The sequence below is a fragment of the Lytechinus variegatus genome, chromosome 12, assembly GCF_018143015.1.
Source record: "Lytechinus variegatus isolate NC3 chromosome 12, Lvar_3.0, whole genome shotgun sequence".
NCBI lineage: Eukaryota > Metazoa > Echinodermata > Echinoidea > Temnopleuroida > Toxopneustidae > Lytechinus > Lytechinus variegatus.
This window is the reverse complement of record NC_054751.1, coordinates 11,720,956-11,745,913: the sequence shown is the minus strand read 5'-3', so window position 1 is coordinate 11,745,913 and position 24,958 is coordinate 11,720,956. Positions and strand designations below refer to the sequence as shown.

General features: G+C 38.2%; 1 protein-coding gene across 2 annotated transcripts; it reads right to left on the bottom strand.

The window, feature by feature from the left end:
- Nucleotides 1–154: 154 nt before the first annotated feature.
- On the bottom strand, nucleotides 155–24,451 carry LOC121425684 (uncharacterized protein C2orf42-like). Of its 2 annotated transcripts, none has more exons than XM_041621844.1 (8): nucleotides 24,318–24,451; nucleotides 12,689–13,536; nucleotides 11,249–11,398; nucleotides 10,453–10,680; nucleotides 8,724–8,932; nucleotides 8,089–8,248; nucleotides 1,697–7,634; nucleotides 155–219 (listed from the first exon to the last, which is right to left on the bottom strand). In XM_041621844.1, the coding sequence occupies exons 2-7, from the start codon at nucleotides 13,527–13,529 to the stop codon at nucleotides 7,456–7,458; spliced, it is 1,767 nt and encodes a 588-aa protein (XP_041477778.1). In that variant the 5' UTR covers nucleotides 13,530–13,536; nucleotides 24,318–24,451; the 3' UTR covers nucleotides 155–219; nucleotides 1,697–7,455. The 2 variants fall into 2 exon arrangements, with proteins under 2 accessions (XP_041477778.1, XP_041477779.1); XM_041621845.1 differs by having other exon boundaries at nucleotides 11,249–11,395.
- Between the last annotated feature and the right edge of the window lie 507 nt (nucleotides 24,452–24,958).

The following is a 24,958-nucleotide window of genomic DNA, read 5'->3' as shown; positions in this document are numbered from 1 at the left end:
AGTAGGTTTTACTGAACATCTTTGGACTATCTTTAAAACTTGAAGGGTAAATTATTTGTTTATGTCAATAAATGGTGTGATTTATCATTGTCTCATCTGAATGATGCTGTATACAGGAATTGCCAAAAACATTAAATTATTCCTCACAAATTTGAATTTTGGAAATTTTGGCATATTCAGTACTTTTCATCATTCAAATATGTTTATTATACCATGGACCTACACTTCCCAACTGTCCCGTTTTTATCGGAATTGTCCCGTTTTTAAAATTTTGTAGAGCAGAAAAATCGGAATGTTCCGATTTTTGAGCCTAGACAAAAAAAAATCAATAAAGAAAACAAGAGAAAAAAGTGTTTGCGCGTGTTCAATATTACGAAATGTACAGTATTGTCTATGACTTCCGGGTTTGAGCTATCGATACACGTAATGTTACAGACCCACCAACGACACTGACCGATGGTACATGTACGGTCATGTGTACGGTATGTCAAGTTTCGATCGCTCTCCCAAGTCGATTTTCCGCTGTGTGACCGGTGTACACATGCGACTGACTAGACTGCGAAAACGTGGTTTGTTTGCATGCGATGCGGAGTGCCCATGTACTTGTGCACAACGCATGTATGCACAGCACCGATCTCTATATGTGGGACATGTATTAACGCTTGCTGAGCTGTTCACGGGGTATGCGACGATCGTGGATTTAACGGGATTATTTCGCAAAACTAGAGAGGATTTGATCAAAATGAGTGGAAAACGGTTGCAGAAATTTAAAGGGGAGTACAAACAACGATTTCATGTCATAAAGCCAAGCACGAAAGGCGTTGAATTTGCATTTTGCATGTGTTGCCGGCAGGACATAAAATTGAAATCTCGACTCGAGTGGAGGAGCTAATGATATAACAAATAAGAAGGCACGCCGAGAAGAAAAAACACATCGACAATGAAAAGGCGGATCTCGATGCGACTCGCATGTCCAAAATATCTTCCTTTATGCCCAAAGAGGATACCTCTGTCATTGGAGCCGAGGTAAGATTTACTGATTTTTGGTGGAAGTTCGTGGAACATAACATTGATGTTTCTGACCATGGCATGCTGCCTGCTGGTGATTTGTTCAGAATCAGACAAGTTTTTCCCGACTCAAAAATTGCTAAGGGTTACAGTGCTGCTCGGACAAAAACAAGTAACATCCTTTGTACCCTAGCAGACAGCTATGCGAAAGCTTTGGTCAGTAAAGTCAAGCATCAGCCTTACAGACTACAGATGGCAGTACCGATCAAGGAGCCGTGAAACTGTACCCAATACTCCTGAAAACTTATGACGATAATATTGGTCAGGTAGCATGTGAACTTTTGTCACTGCAACAGTGCTCTGACAGATCAACAGGGGAGAATATTTTCAAGATCATGGATACTGAACTACAGAACTGGGGCATGTGTGTAGAGTGTCTATTAATATATATATTATGTGATTCTGGTATCATTTTAAGCATCTAATGGCCCTCCATAGTGCTATTTTTCTTTCAGCCTCAAGGGGCAACGCCCCCTTGAGGCCCCAATTGGGGCGCTGCCCCTGAACCAAGTCGGGAGCCTAAGCTAAGCGGCCCCCTGAACCCCCGGCCGGCCGGGGGTCCAGGGGGCCGCCCGGCCAAATTTGTCCCTCTTTTTAGATTTCAAATGTTGGCAAGTATGCCATGGACCTACAAAGAGATAGACGATTATTGTGAACATTTTTTTGATGCAATGATAATCACTACCTGATTATGTGCATCTTAATGAGAACATAATGTATGACGAGAACCATATGGCATATCTGATCATTTACAAACGAACAGTTTTCCTGGTCTTGGTTTTGTTAGCTGATATCCTGTCTCAGAATATATATGCCTTTCAATCTACATGCTTCAGATTTGGAGTGGCAAAATTGAGAAGCAGCCAATTTACGTGATATAAAATTTGTTATTACTCGATCTGCAAAATTCTGCACACACATAATGACCACGGTAACATCAAGAGATACACACTCTCTACGTACTATGTACCTCTGGAATATTGGAGGAAACTTGGAAAAATGCGATTATAAATGATAATCATAATTTCATTTACTATACCGTATGATATTTGTACATTTTTCAAGTAATACACATGGAACTATTTAGATGTAGTTAAGAACTGCACATTGATTTCTAAGGATTTAAGTGCTTTTTTTCTTTGTATACAGTTTGTGCAATATCAGTGTCTCATCATTAAATGGTTCTTTCAACCAATGGCCTACATGTAAGTGATGGTGACCATTATAGAATCAAAGGAGACTTTTATGAAGAGAATATTATCCATGACAATGATATTCACATGTTAGTGTCTTAGTAACTAATAAATGTCCATCTCTTTTTACATGTAGGTCCAAGTATCCTAGTATCTTGTTTCATTAATTTGAACTAAGCATTATTGAGGTAGCACAAATAAGAGAACTCTTCATGTGAATAGAATGCTTGACCTATGACAGCAATTTACCTGTAGATTTTCTTTTCAATTTTGTCAAATTTGTTATTCCAAAATATTTGTATATTTGTTTGATGGTGTATTATATACCTTTTTTCAAAGTTTTAATTATAATAACACTTATAAGGTATTAAAGTGTCATTGTCTGTAAGTGCACAAAATTATGTCTTCTGTCTACTACAGTAACAACTTGCATCCTTTCATTACATGATTCTGAGTTATGTTTTCTATGTTCTTTATTGCCTTTTAAGTTGTTTATTTTGTTTTGTATATTACTGTAGCCTATGATGTGCATGTAGTGATTTTATGTATTATTTTGATTTTTTATTTGTTGAATATGACAGTCCTTTATCATTCTATTTTGGTGCTTAATGAGTTGCTGATAAGATTAACATATCAGACCAGTTATTGTTGCATTAGTACTACTTGATTTTTCCCTTCTCGATTAAAGAATTGATATATTTTGCAGCAACTTATGTAGAAATCATGATAAATCATGGAACAAAATAACAAATTTTATGGTTTATACATCTTTGAAGTATTAAAATATCTTTGAAAAAATTCTTGAAAAACTAAACAGAGTAAATTACTAATATTGTCAAATAATAACTAATAATAGTTATCAATGTTACACATCAACATGTAAAGTTTTCTATGTGAGGTTTAATGAAATGTATTTCTTGCTATGTTTAAAGTAGTGCAATATGTATCATTATTTTACTTTTTGCAATCACTCATTTTCTTGCCTCGTGAAAAGCATTGGTCTATGCAATATGTATTCACTTTTCTATGGAGAACTGTGCAATTAAATGCTTCCAATAATAGTGCCTTTATCCAGTATGTCTGAAGCTTGCTTGGATTACAACTTGAAATATATCAAATTTTCCCCTTGTGTTTGCTGAAGGTGGTGATTTAATGTTCACTTACAAATTGTTGCAGTGTTGTATAAAAAGGTTTGTAAAAATATTATTAATAATGTGCAATAAAATGCTTGCTACATGTATGATTTTGCCTTATTCAATATGGCTGAAGTCTGCTTTGATTAAAATTTGAAATATATCAAATGTTCCCTTGTGTTTGCTGTATGTTGTGATTGAATGTCCACTTACAGATTATTGCAGTGTTTCACAAAACAGTGTGTGAAGTTAGCAAGACTGAAATATGGACTTGTCAAGCAATTTCAATCACATCAATTAGGATTAAACTATACAGGTGATGGCATTCTAATTTAAATTTAATATGCAAACTGGTACATTTTTGTCAAAAGCTATTCAAGGTTATTAGAAATGCACTGTAAAGTCACACCAAAACATCCTTTTCCTTTGCATCAAATTTGGTACTCTATAATCAAACCAACCTTTACAAAAACCCAGGGTTCATCTGCCAAAATTACAATTAAAAAAAGTTTTCTTTCATTTCTTTTCCCACAATTCAAGAAACTGTTTCAAGAGTTTTTGGAGCTAAAGAAAGTTGCAAGCTCATGCTCAAATCAAGCAAGCAATGTGATTGGCTGAGAGAAATTGCCATAGGCTTCTGAAATCTGCCTGCGCCAGATGTTTTAATGTGATCTGTTCCTTTGCTTTTGTAATCAAACACGCACCGGGATAGATTTAGAGATTGGGTGTTTCTAATATAACTTCATTAAGACTTCATATATGCAGCAAAGAACCAATGTTATTGATCCTTTGTGGCATATCAAGTACATAGAGAAATATAGGTCATTGTTGCCAACATCTGGATCTGAGGAGTGTTTTCAGAGTTTCACTGACTAATGTGCTCGCAACCAATCAGATGTAAGGATTTTCAGTAGCTTGTAACATCGGTCATTGAAAATCATTTATTTTATGAACTGCCCTCCTGGTATCATACCATGAGGGATTGATTCTTTCATCAAGTTTTCATCGCATCTTTGATTACAAATACTTTTCAACTTTTTCTGATAAAGGTTGCAGTGTTCCAAAGTGAAAACATCACAGAAACTCTTTATTTTTGCATTTCAGCATGTTTGATACCATATCTCCATGGAGCACGATGAAAAACACCCAAATCCCAAATTTGGTCCATGAAAATTCTGAAATGCATAAAAAGATTGATGTTGTCACATGTTGGTACTCTGCATATTGTCGGTTCTATTCTCTCTTTTTTCAGTTGTTAACAACACACAAACAAATCTCTAGAAACCTATACTTTCTTGCCCACTTTATTTTGATATTTTGGGAAAATTTTCATGAAAAAACTAAATTCAAGTAATACTGTCGGGAAATGAACAACTTGAATTAAAACTGAATTCATTTGAATGCAGCAATAAATATTTCTCTAGTCACAGCACTTCATGCTAACAAAATATAAATAAAAACAAAAAGTAATACATCTATGTATTGTACAAATGTGTAGATATAGCCAGCACAAATATTTACATGTATATTTTGTACAGCACTTTCGTGAACCTTTAAACAATGTATTTGAAATATCTATTATCTGTACATACAATTCCTGAAAAATATATCATTTAATAGGAAAAGATTTCTTTTGAGCAGCCTAGTAAAAATATGTTGACATACATACATGTAAATGTAGTACATGTGTAAATGAGTAACACAGTATATTTCAGAGGAAAATAATCCAAAACAAAGCTGCTCATACACGTTATAGGTAAGTCGATACTTGTACAAAATATTGAACAAATTGTGTAATATCTTAAAATAAGTTATCACAATCTTCACTTAATGATGATTTTAGAGTAATAGTATTATTAAGCATCTAGAAATCATTCACTTCCCTTCCCCATTTAATGAGAACTACTTTTACAGTAGTACATGTATTTTGCATCAGTGCGGATAAGTCAAACTCCATAAGCACTACAGTACATGTAGTTGCGTTGCTAATATGTATAATACAGGATACATGTACCTCACGTTTATTATTAAGAAGATATTCTCCAATAAACCAATTTTTTTCTTGAAAATGGAAACCCAAAAAAAGGAAATGCAGAAGTCCAGATTCCTATGTTATCAGGGAACCATTTCATACAGCTGTCCATTAAGTTACATCCGACTTCACATGTGACTGCTGACCCGTTCTTGTGCTTAATAAGATACCAAAAATCTTCCTAATTTTTTACACAATTGGAAAAAACTTTCTAAGATTCTATATCAGATCTTACTAACAAACTTTATACCAGAATACTTGGTAACATTCCATTTTTAATGGACATACAAATTATTGAGAATCTGACAGAGCACAAAACGTTCACCTAGTCTGAAAGGCCTATATGTACAATGATTCGTGTACTGAAGGCTCTCTTTATGTGCTAGTCTTTGAGGATGAACAGTTAAGTCATGGTGAGAAAGGTATTTTTTAGGAATACAATATATAATGACCTATATAAAGACTATTCACCTGACCTTGGGACTTTGTGACCCCAAAGTCTAATGAAATCATTGTCACTCACACATGACTACTTGGAACAAGTTTGATGTTGATCCATCATAAATGATATGATGGCCAGACACCCAATACCCCCCCCCAAAAAAAAATAAATAAAAAAATAAATAAATAAATAGAAATAAAAAATTTATGATAATAAAAACATAAAGCTTTCAGCAACCACCTATGGCACATGGAAACATAAAAAATTCATTTAAAAATTGAAATCTAAAATAAATAACTAAAAAATGAAAAAGACTTGCAGCACTGGAAATACTTCTCCAAACTTCTGCCTCAACAAGCAAAATAAAAATTAAATCAACTCTTAAAACTGTTGACATAATTGATTGTATTTAAACTTTTTAAGACGAAGGGGTACGTTGTCTGGTACAAGGGTTGTCAAAAGAAGGAATTCAGGAAAATTGAGAGAATCACCAAACAAGCAGAATAGATCACCAGTTAAAACCAAAATTTAAATGATGCCTGCAAAAAAAATATTCTTCTAGAAATACAACAAATACTGAAAACAAAAATCACTGATGCTTTTCCAATTAATGACTTCAGTCACTAAACTATCGCACGCAACGTTTCCTAAATTCCTTTGTTCCTGTCTCCATCCGCACATACATTAATTTCACCACCTGAAGACTGGGCAATCTTCTGTAGTCTTTACTTCAACATCTTTATTGGAAAAACATTATCCTGGAGAATTTCTCTTGTACAAGTATTTGTCACTTTCTACTGTCATTCTGTATAATTGCATTTATGCAAGTAAGTGATGTATCGTTTTCTTACAAATATTCAAAATGTGAGCAAAACAAATTTCCATGTGGACAATTTAAGGAAATTGAATTGAATTTTGTAACCCCTACTTTGTAGAGCTCTGCATTTACACATGGTCAAATGCAAACTTGTAAGCACTCCAACATACATTTAGCTTTGTAGAATCTATCCTATATACTGAACACTGTGCCAGAACCCAAGCATATCAGGGGACATTTCATCCCGATGCAATCGGAATATGGAACTCACTCCCAGCACCTTCCTTGAGTCTTTCAACCAGGAGGTGCAGCAAAGGAGGCTGTGGTAAGCCCCTTCAGTTTTTAGCCACACATATTTTTTGTAGAGGAACTTTTACTAGCATTGTTCATCTGGCTACTTAACAAGAACAAACTAGTATGAGAGCACAACAATCGGGGTCTGCACTCAATGGGAAAATACAGAATATGACTTGCATCAGAAGTGCTCTCTCCCCTCAGTAGTAGTAGTAGTAGGGGAAGGGCAACTTCATGGTATTCCTTGTGAGGAGTCTTTTCTTGTGCTAGAAAATTGTCAAGAGATTTCTGTCTCTCATCTTCAGTAAAATCCTGGGTCCACACGTGATTCGGTGTCACTGACATCCCATTCAACGCTTTCAGCCTTTTCAAATGTCCTTGATCCAATGAACACATTCCGATGTTCAACTTGACAACAATCCACAGGGTTCTACTCGGCCTGTAGAGTTTGAATTCAAGGTTCTCCAACTCTATCTTTACACAACATGTTCTATTGCAGCATGTAACTCATCCAATCTTTTCTCAACGTGTCCATTTCGCTGGTGACCATACTCAAACTTGATGCGGAGCTCACCGATGCGAGACTTGGGCAAGATATCAGGGATCCACTCGATAATGAAAGGTGTCGGCTCCTTCTGATCCGCTGCAGTGTTTCCTGTGAGAACGGAACAATTTAAGAAACATGAAAAAGGGAATTCATATGGAAATTCAGGCCGAGTCAAGTCAGAAATGTTTCTTTTCTGTCTCCAATGAAGTCCTGCCAGTCAGAAACCAGTATTTCGATAAATGCGCTTCAAGAACTGGATAACATTAAAAAATTCTGGAATACTTAACTTTCATGTTCTAACAACTAAAATTCTTCATCTATATCATACATATTGAACACTGAGTTCTGAACCCTCATCAAGCGGACCATGGAAGCAGAGTAAGTACAGTAAGCATTTAATACTTCTTAAATTTCTTGTCCAAATCACTGTCTTCCACAGAAAGGCACCAACTGAAGCATGAATGTCGCAAGTATGCCCTCATGCTTGCGATCTTGCAAGTCTGATTCCGAGAATCACACATTTACATAGTGTACGCTAGAGGTGAAAGAGGTGGGTACTCACCAACTTTGAGGAAAGTTTTAAGCTCAAATGGCTTGATTGGAATCTGTCCTGCTGCTCTCCCGTAAGCCTCTCCTACATGCTGTACATCTACCTTGGGAGAATAACGTGAGAACGTCCCATCTTTGTTCTCTACAAAGCTTCTTGTCACCTCAAGAGGCATCTGTAAGATGTTGGATGATAGGGAATTCATAGAGTATCTTGGAAAGGAGTTCATTGAAATACTGTATTACCTACTTATATGTAAGTCCCTGCATCTGATTACTCTGTATTACAATGACCTGAATTTTCTTACATCTTAATTGAAATAGAAAATTTTTAACCATGACAGGAACAACAAATACAACACTTAACTGGATACGCCTGTGATGTCATAGAAGGCAGACATAGCCTCTTCAAAATTGGAGGGACTTGAATGAACTTTCCTCTAAAAATTCATACTTCCAACTCGTTACATAAAACACATAATGCACAGGTTGAATTCATGTTGGCGGCACTGCAGGAATTGTGCGTATTAACAATGTAATGCAAATTGTCACACATTGTAAATACCTTCCGGTACAACACATTGCCATTAACACACTTACACCTGTGCATTATTTGTATTATATTGAAATGCAAACAGCCAAAACATGTACCTCCATTGTATCAAATATCTGCTTGACTTGGATGATGCTGGTCAGCTGCCAGGTGTACTTGGTAAACGTCCCTAGAGGAAGGGCATCTTTACGGATGAATGCCACCGTAGAGTTAGGGAGTCTCTTCTTGCGAGATCCTGATGATATCCGCTGTTGGAGGATATCAAAGAAAACCTGGGGTATGTGAAACACCAGAGGCTCAGGAGTACCTGCAAGAAAGGAAATTTTACAATGTCATGTGCATGACTTAAGTGAAGGAATTCAATGCAATACAATGATGTCTTGCCTGACATAAATGTATCTCCAAGCACGATGAATATGTAAGTTGGGCCTAAAGAAGAGTACCCCATGTCATATACGACAACATCAATGAATCAAGGAGATCTCCTTGAATGAATCAAATTTATTGTCTGATGTTTCATTTTGCATTGAAATTTATCATATACAACCTGCCATGAGATGCATAAGTTTAGAGTCAGAACAGCTATCAGAATTCACTATTTTTAAAGGCAATCGTACAGCAGAATACACTGCTACTTCCAGTCCCTGCCTTCATTAATTAAAATGCCCATCAAATAAATTTCAATTTTCAATCAAAATAATGTCAATGCCCTGCAGCACCATAGTGTTTTCAACTCCATGTTTCAATATGAAAATTAATGTTTTAGTATCTTTGACCTTGCGCTGCCAAGGTTTTATTTGTCCATCGTGGAATGCCAAAGTCATCAACCTTGCATTCATCGTGATAACTATTGTATTTTGCTGATTGAATTGCATGCATGAGTGATTTCAATATTCATTACCATATACATTTACCACGTTGTGAGGGTGGTTTGTTTGCTTTTCAAGAAATTTATGAGAATTTGGAATAGCTTTTTCACTCCCAAACAAAATATGGCATTGGTAACTAATCCAAATGTTAGATTAATGGGTTTAGATATTCAGCTCACCAAATGGGAGCTTAGTGGGACAGCACGGAACCAGCTTTTTTCCAAGGAGGAAGTTTGAAAGAGAAATTTGACAAGCTAAAAAAAAAGGGGAGGGGGACTTCAATACAAGATAAAGGTCATTTTGGTACCGAGAAATTAGACAAGCAAAAAAAAAGGGTTTTACTCCAAATGAACCAAATGCATATTGGTACCTATTGGTACCTAAATTTTTTTTTACAAGCAAGAAAAAAAAAAGGTTCACTGTAAAATGAAGGTAAAGGTAATTTGGGGTTGGCTTCAAAATGTAGGTCATTATTTGAACCCCCCCCCCCCCCGGAGATCCACCAATGCGGGAAAGGGATTAAATAAATATTTTCCAATCTATTCACTTATATTCAGAACATTATCATTAATTCTCAAGAGATTACAAATATTATTGATAATAACATTTCATAATGCAAGATTCCTTCTAAATCAAGAGGATTTGGAGGCAAGACCTTGTTATAATAAAATTTCATTTGATATACATCAATTTATTTTGCTTTTTTTGAGATGTATTGTACATGTAATAGCTAAATTCATTTGCATACATTATCATCTGTGAGAGCCAGCCAAACAAAATCCACTGGGGAAAATGGGAATTTGCACCCAAATTCCATTATCGTAATGTGCTGTTTGGCTCAACACTGAATATGATTTCAATGAACACCAGTAGCAAAAACATCCCCCATACAGACAACTGTTCTATTCCCCCTGGTGAGCACAACGGGTCAGTACTGATCATTAGTTCCTACATGTACCTTCAAACTGATAATGCATGGTTTGATTGATCCTCTCCGTCACGCTCCCCAACCAGTGATTGAAAGAGACTGTGGGTCCTTCCAGTGCCTCTGTTGGGGGCTGGGGAATCCCCTTGTTGAAGGACAGTTCAGGGTCCAATGTAGGACCGGTGTTTCTCCTAGGTGGTGTCTTCTTAACAGGGGATGTTGCTCCCTCTTGGAGCGTCAACAGAGCACTGCTGGCCTGGGCTGGTGGGGGGGGGGAAGAATAATCATCATCAAGTAAGGTTTAATTCTTTATACATTGCAATGCTTCCAGGCAATATCTTCAACCAGGATTCAAAATCAAGTAATAGATGATGATGTCTCCTTGATAGGGGATTTGGCCCCCTCATGAGAGGATCGAATCACTGCTGGCCTAGGCTGGGATTGGAGGGGATGGGGATGAACAGTCATCACATAAAATTTCAATAAACTAAAAGGATTCTAGGCAATTAGTAACCTGTCTAGGACTCTGATTCAAAACTACATGTACGGTTCCAGCTCCTTTCAGTTAATTAAAGTTAAAGAAGAATCCCCTAGAGCCTTCTAGCTCAATGTCCATTCATTAAGATACACACATAAAAGAAAAATCATATTGCGACAGGTATACCCGATCCTTCAGGCATACGTACAAAATTGTCTCCATGTGTTGCAGACTGACTGGTCTGTCAGCTGTGTTTCAGTCAATATTGATTATACACTGGAAAAACATACAGTGTAAATCTGATTCCATAAGGAGTTAACAAAAAAAAATCAAATGGTGCCTGATCTTTACCAAGTGTGTCATCTTTCCTCCTCTTCTTCCCCTGCGCACCAGGCACTGCGATTGCCATGGAAACCGCCTCTGATGATGTATCAGTCACTTGACCATCAATAATGGTTATTTGAACAGCGCCAAGAGGAGATACAGGAATGTCTGCTGCTACTGAAAAAAAAGAGCAAACAAGATCAAATCTCAATTGCCTGGATTCTGAACAGAGGATTTTGCTGAAGCTGTTGTCTTAATGTGGTTTAATACTCTTTCCCGGGGGGGGGGGCTCAATTTTTTTTTATATAAATCTTTAATGCAAAAATATTGTGCCTCCGCTGCCAGGCTATGCAATTTCAAAATAGCTCTGGCTATATATGTACATGTAGGGCTAATGAGGTGCAGAGTGGATTACACTTGAAAATGCAACATAAGATGCGACCATTGTTAGCTCTCAAAAAAGTTTCAAACTGTCTATTTGAGCATATAAGACAAGAATACATGTACAGTAAACAAAACTGAAAAAAAGTAACAAGTACTACCCCCCCCCCTTCTCTCTCTATTCCCATGGGGTTACCAGTCTTCACTTGGATATCAGAGGACAGCTTCCCATTTCAGGCTTTCTTAGGTTTATTTTACAGCACACATGTTTGGCTTCTCTTTTTTTTCAAGTGCAGTGATTATAATTGAATGGCAACCTGAAATAACTATAGGCTTACGACTGTTAAAATTCAAATGTATGATATTGTTCACATTTATGTTCATAACATAGATACTTCTTTTTCTCTCATGTTTTTAATGACCGGAGAAAGACACAAACTTTATTTTATTATGTTTCAATCATGCATGTAATGCAGGGGGTGGGGTGTACTCCACACTGTTGGCTACTTTACATGTAGCCAATATTTTGTCTATCAATCAGTTTGTTGCAGTCTGGCTTCATGTGTATTACAGAATTCAGAACTATACTCGTACCCAGGGTAGTACTTCCTCTTTTTTCCTTGTGTTATAATTGTATAACTGTGTTTGATTCCATTCATAAGTGATCATAAACTATTATTATGCTGTTTATGTATTAAAGTCACATCAAAACAAGTTAATAGCATGTATTTAGTTGAGTACCGAATTCTTCAGCGTTAGCCGTTGCACTTGGATATTATTGAGTACCGAGTTCTTCAGTGTTAGCCGTTGCGCCTGGTTATCATTATTAATACTTGGTTACTTTCTTGCGCTGTTAACTTTCGACAAGATCCTACTTGAACTTCACATCTTTACTGATTATGCCAAATATTGATTAACAATGACCAATAAATGGAGTTTAAAAAACAAAGGGGCCCTTAGCCAACAACTGTTTCATTAATGTGATAACCTCAGCTTGCATCTCGCTTATAATTCTCAATGAATTAAGAATTCATTATACATGTACGTTTGGAGCTAATGAATGCTTGAACTAATTTTTATACTTACCCTTTTTCTCCTCATCCATATTAATGAAGTATTCAAATTCCTTGGCTAGTACATCATCACTTGCAAACGCACAGATACAAGCATAAAAGTGGACACACTTCTTCTTGTTTTCTTCATGTGCATGCTTGAAATTCTTGAACAGTCTGCATGAGCAATAAAACCTATGTTCCACACAGCCCTTCCTCTTTGGAGACTCCGAGAAGGAAAAATGAAGGAAACCTAGGTGATTTGTCTGCTGGGGCTTGCACTTGACAACCATGATATTCTTAGACACACGCTGCACTAGAGGACCGGTGGTCTCGGTGGCGAGGAGCCAGATCGCTTGCTTCATTTCGTTTGACACCGGTAAACTATTGAGTACCGAATTCTTCAGAGTTAGCGGTTGGGCCTCTGTCGTGCACTTTTGGGCAAGCTCAACATGCTGGCATAACACCTGGTTACTTTCTTGTGCAGTCAACTTTTGACACGATCCAATATAGCAATGGGGTACATCCACAAGGGTCATAGTCTCAGAATCAGGCCCCTGAAGGACAATCTCTCCGCTAATCGGCAGCTCCACAAATCCTCTATACTCAGGCCCCCTATCACGCAATCGGACAGAATAAACCATAGCAGACGATCCTGTGATGATTCTGATTGCATCAGGACTTTGGTTCCCCTTTCTTCCCTTACCCCTAAGGACAATGTTACAATCTTTATTCTTGCAGCTGAGGCCACGTATGCCATTGTAGATTCCACAGTTGGGGCACTTCCTGACACCCCTGAGCGTGGGCCTTCCAAGGTCCTTGAATAGAGCCTTGGGATCAGGAGTGGTTGGTAACTTTGGTACAGTGTTCATCATGACATGCCTACATAAAAAAAATGGTTTTACAAAGTAAAATATATTACCACAGAATCAGATTGAACATTTAAATTTAAAAAAATATCAAATAATGTTTATTTCACAACTTCATTTATATATTAACAAACTAAGTACGGTAACCCTCGAAGAAACCTACCTAGAAATGGCTAGGAGGATATCGAAACAAGTAACACCTCTGGCAATCTCACCTGCATTACACAATTCAACATTACAGCAGCGCTGACTTTGAAAATGACTAGAATATCATTCACAAAAATATTATTCATATGATAATAAAATACTATGTTGATTGACCCTAAAAAACATTTGACCTTGATCAGGAGACCTACATGTACATGTAAGACTGACATGTAGGCAAGACGATCACTGATACTTGATTACCCTTATGTCCACATTTAATTAACTAGATCCATAAACTTTCAAAGTTGTGGATGGCAATTCCAAATATACCCCAAACATAGCCAAAGGTCATGCGACCTGAACTCAATATGTGTCTTATAACGTTGGCAAAGAACAAAAGGAAACAAGATGGCGACGTAAACGTTGCAGCAAGTTTTCCCCGTCTTTTCATAATTTTTTTTTTTATAAATTCTTGTTTAAAAATGAAATCAATATCGTAGAAATGTCAGAAATGAAGTTGTATCCCATTAACATATTTTAGAGAACATCTTTTAGAAGGAAAGTAGAAATCTCGGGGGGCGAAAGTTTCAGTTTTTTTCGCGGTTCACACACATGTATGGGACGCAATCCCTAGCTCCTTGGAGAGTAAGCATACCTTAGTAAATGATTTTACAGGAGCCTCATGCCCTGGCTAGTCCTAATCGTGATCCTACCTAGAATAACTACTTTGGCAAGGTCTACTTAGTGTGAGTTTTGATGTCATTATTTTTATGAACCTTCCCGACTTCTCCATATTTTTATTTTCAATTTTGGGTAGTTGCCGAAAAAGTAGACCAAAAGCTTCGGTCTCTGTTATGTTGGTTTTTCCGCTGAACTCAGTTGGCTCCTCTTACCAAATACAGAGACCAAAGTTCTAGCTCGATCTGTACAGGGACTCAATGGCTATATTTTTATGTGTTAAGTTCAGAAAAAAACAGGGAAGTTGCACGACAGCCGAAGTCACTACTTTTTCCCCGTTTTGATGCATTTCAGGCAAAAACGGAATAATCTATATTTTGGTACAGTTCTTTATTTATATATTTTATGGAATAACAACAAAAATCAATGAGCCCCGTTGGAGGGAATTGCAATGTTAATCCCCCAATGGTGGCTGCACGATAGTGAGCCGTCTGTGTACGAGGAGAAATTAAAAAAATTTGAAATGTTAAAAAACTCCTCAAAATAGACAGATGCCAGCTGTCTACCACAAAAGGAACTTCATAATATATCTGACAGAAATATACCTATTTATCGGTTTGACTAGATCTAACCTCGCACTACAGTGCGTCCCCAAAAAAAACTATACACTTTTGAAATGGCTGCCAAATAAAAATATATCACTTTGGGGGAATACACTTACTTATATGGAAGCCAATAAAGTCAACTTTCAAATGACACCAAAAAGTTGGAAAACTATCCATGCTTGAGCGAGCACTGCCCACTGAAACAAAGGGCACAAAAATTAGGGTGGGCAGGAATTATTAGCCTTCCAGTTTCTTTCATTTTTTGAGATGCGAGTCCCTTGGAACTTGCAAAGTTGACGGTGTTTTGATAAATCAATTATCAAGCATTATCATTATGTGGAGCGTTGTGGCCCAGTGGATTAGTCTCCGGACTTTGAAACAGAGGGTCGTGGGTTCAAATCCCAGCCATGGCGTAGTTTCCTTCAGCAAGAAATTTATCCACATTGTGCTGCACTCAACCCAGGTGAGGTGAATGGGTACCTGGCAGGAATTTATTCCTTGAAATGCCACCGCGCTGTAAAAAAGGCTGCGGGGCTAAAGCCAGGGTAATAATATCCAAGTCCTTTGGAAGCGCATAGAGACGTTATTTATAATGTGTTATGCGCTATACAAGAACTGTCTATTATTATTATTATCAATTTAGGCTTTCAGAGCAAATTTCAAGAATTATTAAATATTAAATATTTAATACATGAGTGAACCTGAAATACAATTTTCACTCTTTCAAGTGGATCTCAGCAATGTGTTCATGGAAGTCAGAATAGGGATAGGACTGAGGTGGGGGAAGTAGGTTGATGGGATATGGGTTAACAGAACACTTACCCCCCCCCCCACCCATCCTTCCATTTTTTAGAGGTGAGTCCTTTGGAACTTGCAAAGTTAAGGGTGTTATGCTAAATTACTGATGAATTGAGATCAGTTTTGGTTTCTTAAAGGAAAATGAAAGGATAGATTTATTATCTGGTCAGAAAGTGATTACATTTCACTGATTAAAATAAAATTAAAATGAGGAAGAACGGTTTCCTATTTCCCATGATATGCCAAGTCAAAGTTATCAATATTTTGATATTTGAAAGACCCGAGGAGATCGCCATTTTGCTCATACTCCCTATATCTCCGTAAGGGGTTGTGACGTCAGCAACATACAACTTGGTGTGTCCGATCTCGGCACTCGCCTATGATTGCTAGCATAAAATACATGGGCCAGAGTGGATCTGGCTGCTGAAAATTAGTCAGAAAGGGGCACAAAATGCAGCTTTTGCCAAATTCCTGCTCCGCAGAAGAGGCCAAGAATCTCTTTAAAATATGAGTGGCTGCACTAGAGGTGGAGATATACAACAATTCTTCCAAATTCACAAGGAATGATGTTGTTCGTAGCGAGCATTTTACCGATTTCTTCAGCTGAGTATTGGGGCTCGAAGTCGTAGGCTCTCAGGCCTTCTAACTAAGTTCTATTTCAATAAAAACGTCCAATAAGTTTTAAAACCATAAAATAATTTGAATAGCTTTTAAACCATAAAATAATTTGAATAGCTTTTTGATATTTTCAAGTGTTTTATTTGCATATCATATTTATTTCTTGTAAAAAAGTATCTATATTATGCAAACTCGGGGTTGGTTTCACCCTGTGACTTGCTGCACATGGAAGTTAGTACCGAGAGCAGTTGTTCGTCGCCGACGTCACAATTTTGATCGAACCTCGCAACAATGGCGATCTCCATTCTGAGACTTTGAACGTGAAGAAGCCTAACTTTGAAGAAATGGTACATGTACTCCACTCTGGGAAATCGGAATTGGTATAAGTGGATTAATTTTGATTATCATTTACTTACAATGATATTATGTGGTTTCATTCTCCTTTAAAAGCAAATTTCATGAGTTACTAAATCAAAATGTAATGCATGAGTAAACGGGAATTGTAATTTTAGAGTAGCATTTTTAGTTTATTATGTGGATCTTAGCAAGTGTGCTTGTGAGAGTCAGAGTAATGTGATGGTACCTGTTAAATGCAAGGGGGTGAAATAGGGTAAGACTGGGTTAAAGGGGTATTCTTCTTTGTGTTCTCTTACAAATTACATGTCATGTACTTAACCCCACCCTCCACCCCCTTTCTTTCTCCTGGATGGTCCTTAAAACTTAAATGCCAAGTGACTTATGGTTGATGAGTCTTTCTTTTCCTGTAAATGATTATTAGGAGCTTGACTAATTATGTTGATTTATGAAATTTATGATTTCTTGAAAAAAGCTGAATGTTTAATTGATAATTCATTGAAAAAGGTGAATATTTTGATTGATCACATTGACTGAGTTGATTTACTAACAGATTGTTGATTGAATGATTGATAGGTAAAAGTTGATGACCCAATTTTTAGAATTTATTATCAAATCGACAGTCCGCTCTGCAGTTAATGTGTACGAAAAATCATGTGTACTAAAAATATAATAACAAGTGGAATGCCTCTGGCCGTCTCACCTGCATCACGCGGTTCAATATAGCAGCAGTGCTGACTTTGAATACTACTCTAACTCGCACAAGATGTTCAGTGAAACATGGTTACTCTTATGTCCACTTTTTATGAACTAAACCAATAAACTTACAGAGATATGATGGTTATTCAACAAAAAACCCCAACATGGCCAAAGTTCATTGACCTTAAATGACCTTTGACCTTGATCATGTGACCTGAAACTCGCACAGGATGTTCAGTGATACTTGATTACTCTTATGTACAAGTTTCATGAATAAGATCCATAAACTTTCAAAGTTATGATGGTAATTCAACAGATACACCCAATTCGGCCAAAGTTCATTGACCTTTGACCTTGGTCATGTGACCTGAAACGCGCACAGGATGTTTAGAGATACTTGATTACTCTAATGTCCAAGTTTAATGTACTAAACCAATAAACTTTCAAAGTTATGATGGTAATTCAACAGATACCCCCGATTCGGCCAAAGTTCATTGACCCTAAATGACCTTTGACCTTAATCATGAGACCTGAAACTTGCACAAAATGTTCAGTGATGCTTAATTACTATTATGTCCAAGTTTCATGAATCAGATCCATAAACTTTCAAAGTTATGATGGGAATTCAACAGATATCCCCAATTCGGCCAAAGTTCATTGACCCTAAATGACCTTTGACATTGGTCATGTGACGTGAAACTCGTGCAGGATGTTCAGTGATACTTGATGAACCTTATGTCCAAGTTTCATGAACTAGGTCTACATATTTTCTAAGTTATGATGACATTTCAAAAACTTAACCTCAGGTTAAGATTTCGATGTTGATCCCTCCAAAATGGTCTAAGTTCATTGACCCTAAATGACCTTTGACCTTGGTCATGTGACATGAAACTCTAATAGGATGTTCAGTAATACTTGATTAACCTTATGACCAAGTTTTATTAACTAGGTCCATATACTTTCTAAGTTATGACGTCATTTCAAAAACTTAACCTCAGGTTAAGATTTGATGTTGACGCCGCCGCCGGAAAAGCGGCGCCTATAGTCTCACTCTGCTTCGCAGGTGAGACAAAAATCAGCATCAATCTCAACAGAGGGGGGAGGGACGGACCTGTAGGAGGGAGGCTAAACGTTCTGTTGATCTTTTTCTCATCAGCTTACTTCACCCACTTTAGTCATTTCTTACCCCTATTCCCCTGACTCCAATGAACACACTACTGAGACCCACATTGTAAAATGCTGCACTAATAGACTGTGGGATGGTCGCTAAAATTGTGACTTTCCGTGGGGCGGCAAATACAACCACGGTTCTTGTACATGATAATATGTAAAATATTATTAGTGAATACATGCACAATGTTGCCATCGGTAAATTTTGCTCCTGACCTCAAAATTAAAATAATAATATGCAAAATCGTACCATTGATTCGACTGGAAATTCCGCCATTCACCCCGTGTGTTAAGGACTTCCGTGAACGCGCGCAAGCGTGCACAATGCATGTAACCTCGTTCGCGTTTTATTTTTTTTATTCGCTGTACAATACAGAATGTACGATGGCGGATAAGATGTCGTCGTCTTCGTCGTGTTTTGACAGCGAAAATGACGATTTATCACTAGCCAATATATGCTACACGCACGTCTTACCCAAGGAAAGAGGGCCAGTAAATTCCTTTCAAGTAAAGAGCTAGAACAAATTTAAGCCTTTGCTGCATTTGTTGATGTAGACTACCTGGGACTTCAGAATAAAAATAGCTATTCGTGCAGCAGAGAAGTTTGCGATTGACTTGCATGCAGCCCGGCCCCGGGAGACCAGCCCGACGTCCGACCAGCATTTCAGCAAGATCCGAATGGATCAAAATAAATATAGATGTTCGATGTAGGCCTACCGCGTTTACATCTTGCCCAGAGCCAGGTCAAACATCGTTCGTATATCACCAGCATTGAGCAATCAAGCGATCGAAGGTAATTTGTTTTCACTTTGTGCTCTTGCATTTCACTCTCTGCAAAAGTGAAGCGGTGCAAACTTTGATGATTTTTGTATAGGTCTACATCTAGATTTCTTAATTGAGTCGATGAATAATGTGACTCATGACTTACTTCGTCTTCTATTCATAGGCTTGTAAATGTGGCGGTGAAGTAAGTCATGACATGAGTCACATTATGTATCGATTCAATTAAGAAATCTAGACCTATACAAAAATCATCAAAGCTTGTACTGCTTCACTTTTGCAGAGAATGAAATGCAAAAGCACAAAGTGAAACAATTTTGGCATGGACAAAGATCGCTATAACAAGGATCACCATCTCAAAATCATCCTCTGTATCTTTTTCACCTTCGATTGCTGGAATGCTGGTGATACGAACGATGTTTGACCTGGCTCTGAGCAAGATGTAACGCGTTACATCTATAACGTTAGTTTGATCCATTCGGATCTTGCTGCAACGCTGGTCGGGCTGGGCAGGAGCGTAACGGGTCGGTGGCCATGCAGGAGGGGCAAGAGCAAAAAAATCTCCGGTCTTATCAGGGGCAGATCCATGATTTTCCAAAAGGGGGCTAATTTTTCAGAGGAAAGTTTCGACCAGCCCCCCCCCCCCAAAAAAAGGTTTTTCAACCAATTGACAAGCAAAAAAAAAAAAAATAAAGGTTTTCACCCACAAATGAAGTATATTTCGTACACGAAAAAAAAGGGTCTTCAATTTCAAGAGGGGGCACACCTTTGTTTTAATGGCATATTTACATTACAAATTTTAGTATTTTGCTTCTCAAAAGGGGGGGGGGGGGCAGGCAATGGCGTCATGAGGCAACATTTTGAGGGGCGATATGGTGTATCGGGTAAAAAAAACAATGCGAGTGAGCAAAAAATTATACATTTTTATTACAAAAATCCAATTTCAGATTTTGACATAATGTTAAAGAAGATAACATATTTTTCACCCTTCTCTCTTTCCTTTTCCTTTTTTTTTCTTGGTCTGTACGCCACGGTAAACAAGATTTTGTTTATGATTTTGCATGCTTATTTAAAAAAAAATAAAATCACCTTTTCATGACAATCTATCTGTTCTTCTTTCTTTCCTTTTCCAGTTCCTCTTTTTTCCCTTTCATTCTCCCCCTTTTCTTTTTTCCCCTTTCATTCTCCCCCTTTTCTTTTTTCCCCTTTAAGTTCCCGGTGAACTCCGCCAGGGGGGATAGCTTGCCCCCCCCTGCACTGTTAAGCCACTGCTCCCTGGGATGGGCCGGGTTGCATGCAAGTCAATCGCAAACTTCTCTGCTGCACGAATAGCTATTTTTATTCTGAAGTCCCAGGTAGTCTACATCAACAAATGCAGCAAAGGCTTAAATTTGTTCTAGCTCTTTACTTGAAAGGAATTTACTGGCCCTCTTTCCTTGGGTAAGACGTGCATGTAGCATATATTTGCTAGTGATAAATCGTCATTTTCGCTGTCAAAACACGACGAAGACGACGACATCTTATCCGCCATCGTACATTCTGTATTGTACAGCGAATAAAAAAAATAAAACGCGAACGAGGTTACATGCAGTGTGCACGCTTGCGCGCGTTCACGGAAGTCCTTAACACACGGGGTGAATGGCGGAATTTCCAGTCGAATCAATGGTACGATTTTGCATATTATTATTTTAATTTTGAGGTCAGGAGCAGAATTTACCGATGGCAACATTGTGCATGTATTCACTCATAATATTTTACATATTATCATGTCCAAGAACCGTGGTTGTATTTGCCGCCCCACGGAAATGAAAAACTAGAGACATTTTCCTTGTCCATCCCACAGTCTATAAAGATTGCAATTCACGCTTACTCACGCATGGAATTTCAATTTGATAATTCTTGAAATTTGCTCTAACAATTTAAATTGATAATCAATGGCCATTAATGCATTACAACACCCTCAAGTTTGCAAGTTCCAATGGACTAGCCTCTCAAAAACTGAAAGAAACCGAAAGGCTAATTCCTGCTCACCCTAATTTTCACACCCTTTGTTTAAGTGGGTAGTGCTCACTCAAGCATGAATAATTTTCCAACATTTTGGTGTCATTTGAAAGATTGGCTTTTCATATTATATAAGTCTTTTTCCTTAAAGTGATATACTTTTTATTTGGCAGCCATTTCAATAGTGTATATTTTTTGGGGGGGACGCACTGTAGTCTGTAACATTAGTCATCTAGTACATGTATGTAACCAGGGGCTGATTGCAGGAAAGGGTCTTTGCGAGAATCGTCTTTCATGTCCGCCCATTACTATGATGCGCCATACATGTGAAACGCATTTTACCTGCAAACATTTTTTATAAAATGATGTGATATATCATGAGTTTGTATATGAATTGATTTAATTGCTAGCTAACAAATTTTATTTGTTTATCATACATTTCAGAAATATCCCACATACAGCTCATCATAAAGATGGGCGAAACGAATGACGGTCCTTGGAAAGACCCTTTGGTGCAATTGGCGAGTCACTACACTGCTCTGTTAAAGGCCTGGTCACACCACCCGAGTGTTGTTGGAGCGGTCGTGGAGCGGTAGGGAGAGAGGGTCGAATTTCAACAACTCTCTTCACCACTCACAAAATTGGGGAAAAAATCGAAAACATGGGCGTTGCCAACATAGCTTTAGCGTTGGTTTAACGGTGGCGAGCGTTGGTTTAGCGGTGACTCGAGCGTTGTTAGAGAACGGCATTCTGCGCATGCGGGCGTCGGCTCGACGGGGTTTAACACTATGATCATGATGACAAAGAGAGTGTACTATTTATGCAGCTACTCATTGTACTCGCCACAATTACTCTGGTAGACAAAACTTTGATATTATTATTTAACAATGAATGGATGAATGCACCGTTCCAGGAATCCTGTGTCCACTCGGAAAACGCTTACAACCGCTCCACCAAAGTTTGTGAACCGTTTAATCACGTATCATCGGCCGGGCAACGGCTTGTCCAGCGTTCAAGATTTCTGCGTTGGCCTAGCAGACCCAAGCGTTCACGAACTTTCGTCTAGCGGTGCCAAACTTTGACTGGGCGTTGTTAGAGTGGTAGTCAACTTTGCTGGAGCGGAAAATTGCCCGCTCCTCACCGCTCTTTTGAGCAGCTCAAAACTTTTGGAGCGGTAGGAGGGACCATCAGCGGTGGCCGAGCGTATTCGGTGTTGTCTTAACGGAGGCCAACGGTAGCAAGCGGTGATGATTTTTTTTCTCTCCGCTCCACGACCGCTCCAACAATGCTCGGGCGGTGTGACCAGGTGCCCGTTGCAGAAAGAGTTACAATCGATCGCAACTCTAAATCTAGACCAAAAGCTTCGGTCTCTGTTTTGTTGGTTGCAAGTTCAGCTGAACTCCATTGGCTTCACTCACCAAATACAGAGACCGAAGTTCTAGCGCGATCTGTGCAGGGGACTCAATGGCCATATGTTTATGTACTTAAGATCGGATAAAACGGGGAAGAATTTGCGCGACAGCCGAGGTAAGTCACTGTTTTTGTTCCTTTAAAGTTTTAACTTCATTTTTCTCTGTTTTGGGGCAATTACTGCCAAGAGGAAATATAAATTTGCATTTTGGTCGCATTAATTTTCAAAATTTTTATTCATTAAAGACAAAAATTGAAGAGCCCCGACGGGGGGATTTTGCATTGCAAGTCCCCTAATCGTGGCTGCACGATAGCGAGCCGTCTGTGTACGAGGAGAAATAAAAAAAAAAAAGGCAGTGTATACAGCCACACGCGTGTGTCTTTACCATCCAGCCACACGCGTGTGGTTATATCCAGAACACCTATCTGTGGATACCGCCACACGCCGCCAGTAATAACAGTAAAACACGTATGTAGGTCTGACCGTCTATATCACGATCAAAATAACCTCATTTCTTCATTAAATTCTTTCATTCTAAACCCCTTTGATATCCTTAGATCATTTCAATTTCATTCTCACCGTCTTCTCTCCTTGCTTTTCTTGTCTTGTTACAAACGGTCGTCTGTTTAACAGCAAATTCTCTTTTTCTACTTGTGTCGATTCTGGCTTCCTTCGCGGTACGGTGGCAGACCCATACAGCGTTAGCGCAGCGCAGTAGACATACACAGTTTGGGTTACGTTTACGTTTGGTACAAATAATTTTCGTACCAAGCGTTAAGCATGCACGAATCCCGAGTTTCGTACGTACGCACGTACACGCACATAGCCTAGAGTCAGAAGAGAATCGACACAAGTAGAAAAAGTGTGGAAATTTGCTATTTATTCAGGCGGCCTTTTGTAACAAGACAAGAAAAGCAAGGAAAGAAGACGGTGAGAATGAAATTGAAACGATTTAAAGAAATCAGAGTGGTTTAGAATGTAAGAATTTAATGAAGAAATGAGGTTATTTTGATCGTGATATAGACGGTCAGACCTACATACGCGTTTTACTGTTATTACTGGCAGCGTGTGGCGGTATCCACAGATAGGTGTTCTGGATATAACCACACGCGTGTGGCTGGATGGTAAAGACACACGCGTGTGGCTGTATACACTGCCAAAAAAAAAATGTTAAAAAACTCCTCGAAACAGACGGCTGCCAGCTGCTAGCTGTCTACTCTAAATCATGCGCAACTTGATTATCAACAGCGCACATTTGGGACATGCGACTGATTCTTTTAAAATGCGTTTAAATACAACTCTTTCTGCAACGGACCCCAGGCCTAGTTAAGTTAAGTTAAAGCTGTGCTGTGCATGCATATGCAGGTAAAGGGCACCGCAGCGTGCATGCAGTGGCCAGTGCAGTGGCGGGGCTTCAGCTCGCGATCGTTCGCTTGTCTTGTGAAACACATTTTGGATTGAATATCTACCTTGATGCACTCCAGAATTTTGATTAAAATATGACATCAAAATAACCATGAGCTGTATACATACCTATAATGTAGTTAACATGGGAAGAAAATCAGTCAAAAGCCTCTAATTAGTAAGTAAGAAGTATGCAGATTTCTGGCGAAGCTTCTGTCGTCAGTCTGCTACCGCTGCTAATAAAAGACACTTTTCGCGATTGGTCAGTTTTCTGTCATGTGGCCAAATCGCATTTCTGACGTCAAATTCTATTGGACATATAATTCGGTCAACGGGGAGGGCGCTTGAAACATAAACAAGAAATTACACGTGCGAAAGGTCATTACGTAATATTTTGGCCAAATTTGTTGAGGGGGCGGCGGGGTGATGATGCAAAAAAAAATAAAAAGTTGGGTATGGGTCAATAATCGTAGGCTACCCGACGCCAGTTTCATCTCCATGTACCTTTCAATTCATAAAACCAGTACATACTTTGCCAAACTATTTGCTGACAAGTTCAAAGATGAAGCAAAGTGGCAAATAATATTACTTTCAGGACTTGCCCAACATAAAGGTAAATCAATGTATACAAATGTAGATAGATAGATATATAGATAGATAGATAGACAGACAGACAGACAGACAGATAGATAGATAGATAGATAGATAGATAGATATTCAATTTTTTTCAATTCAATGTTATTTATTTCACTTCCATCAAACAAAAACAA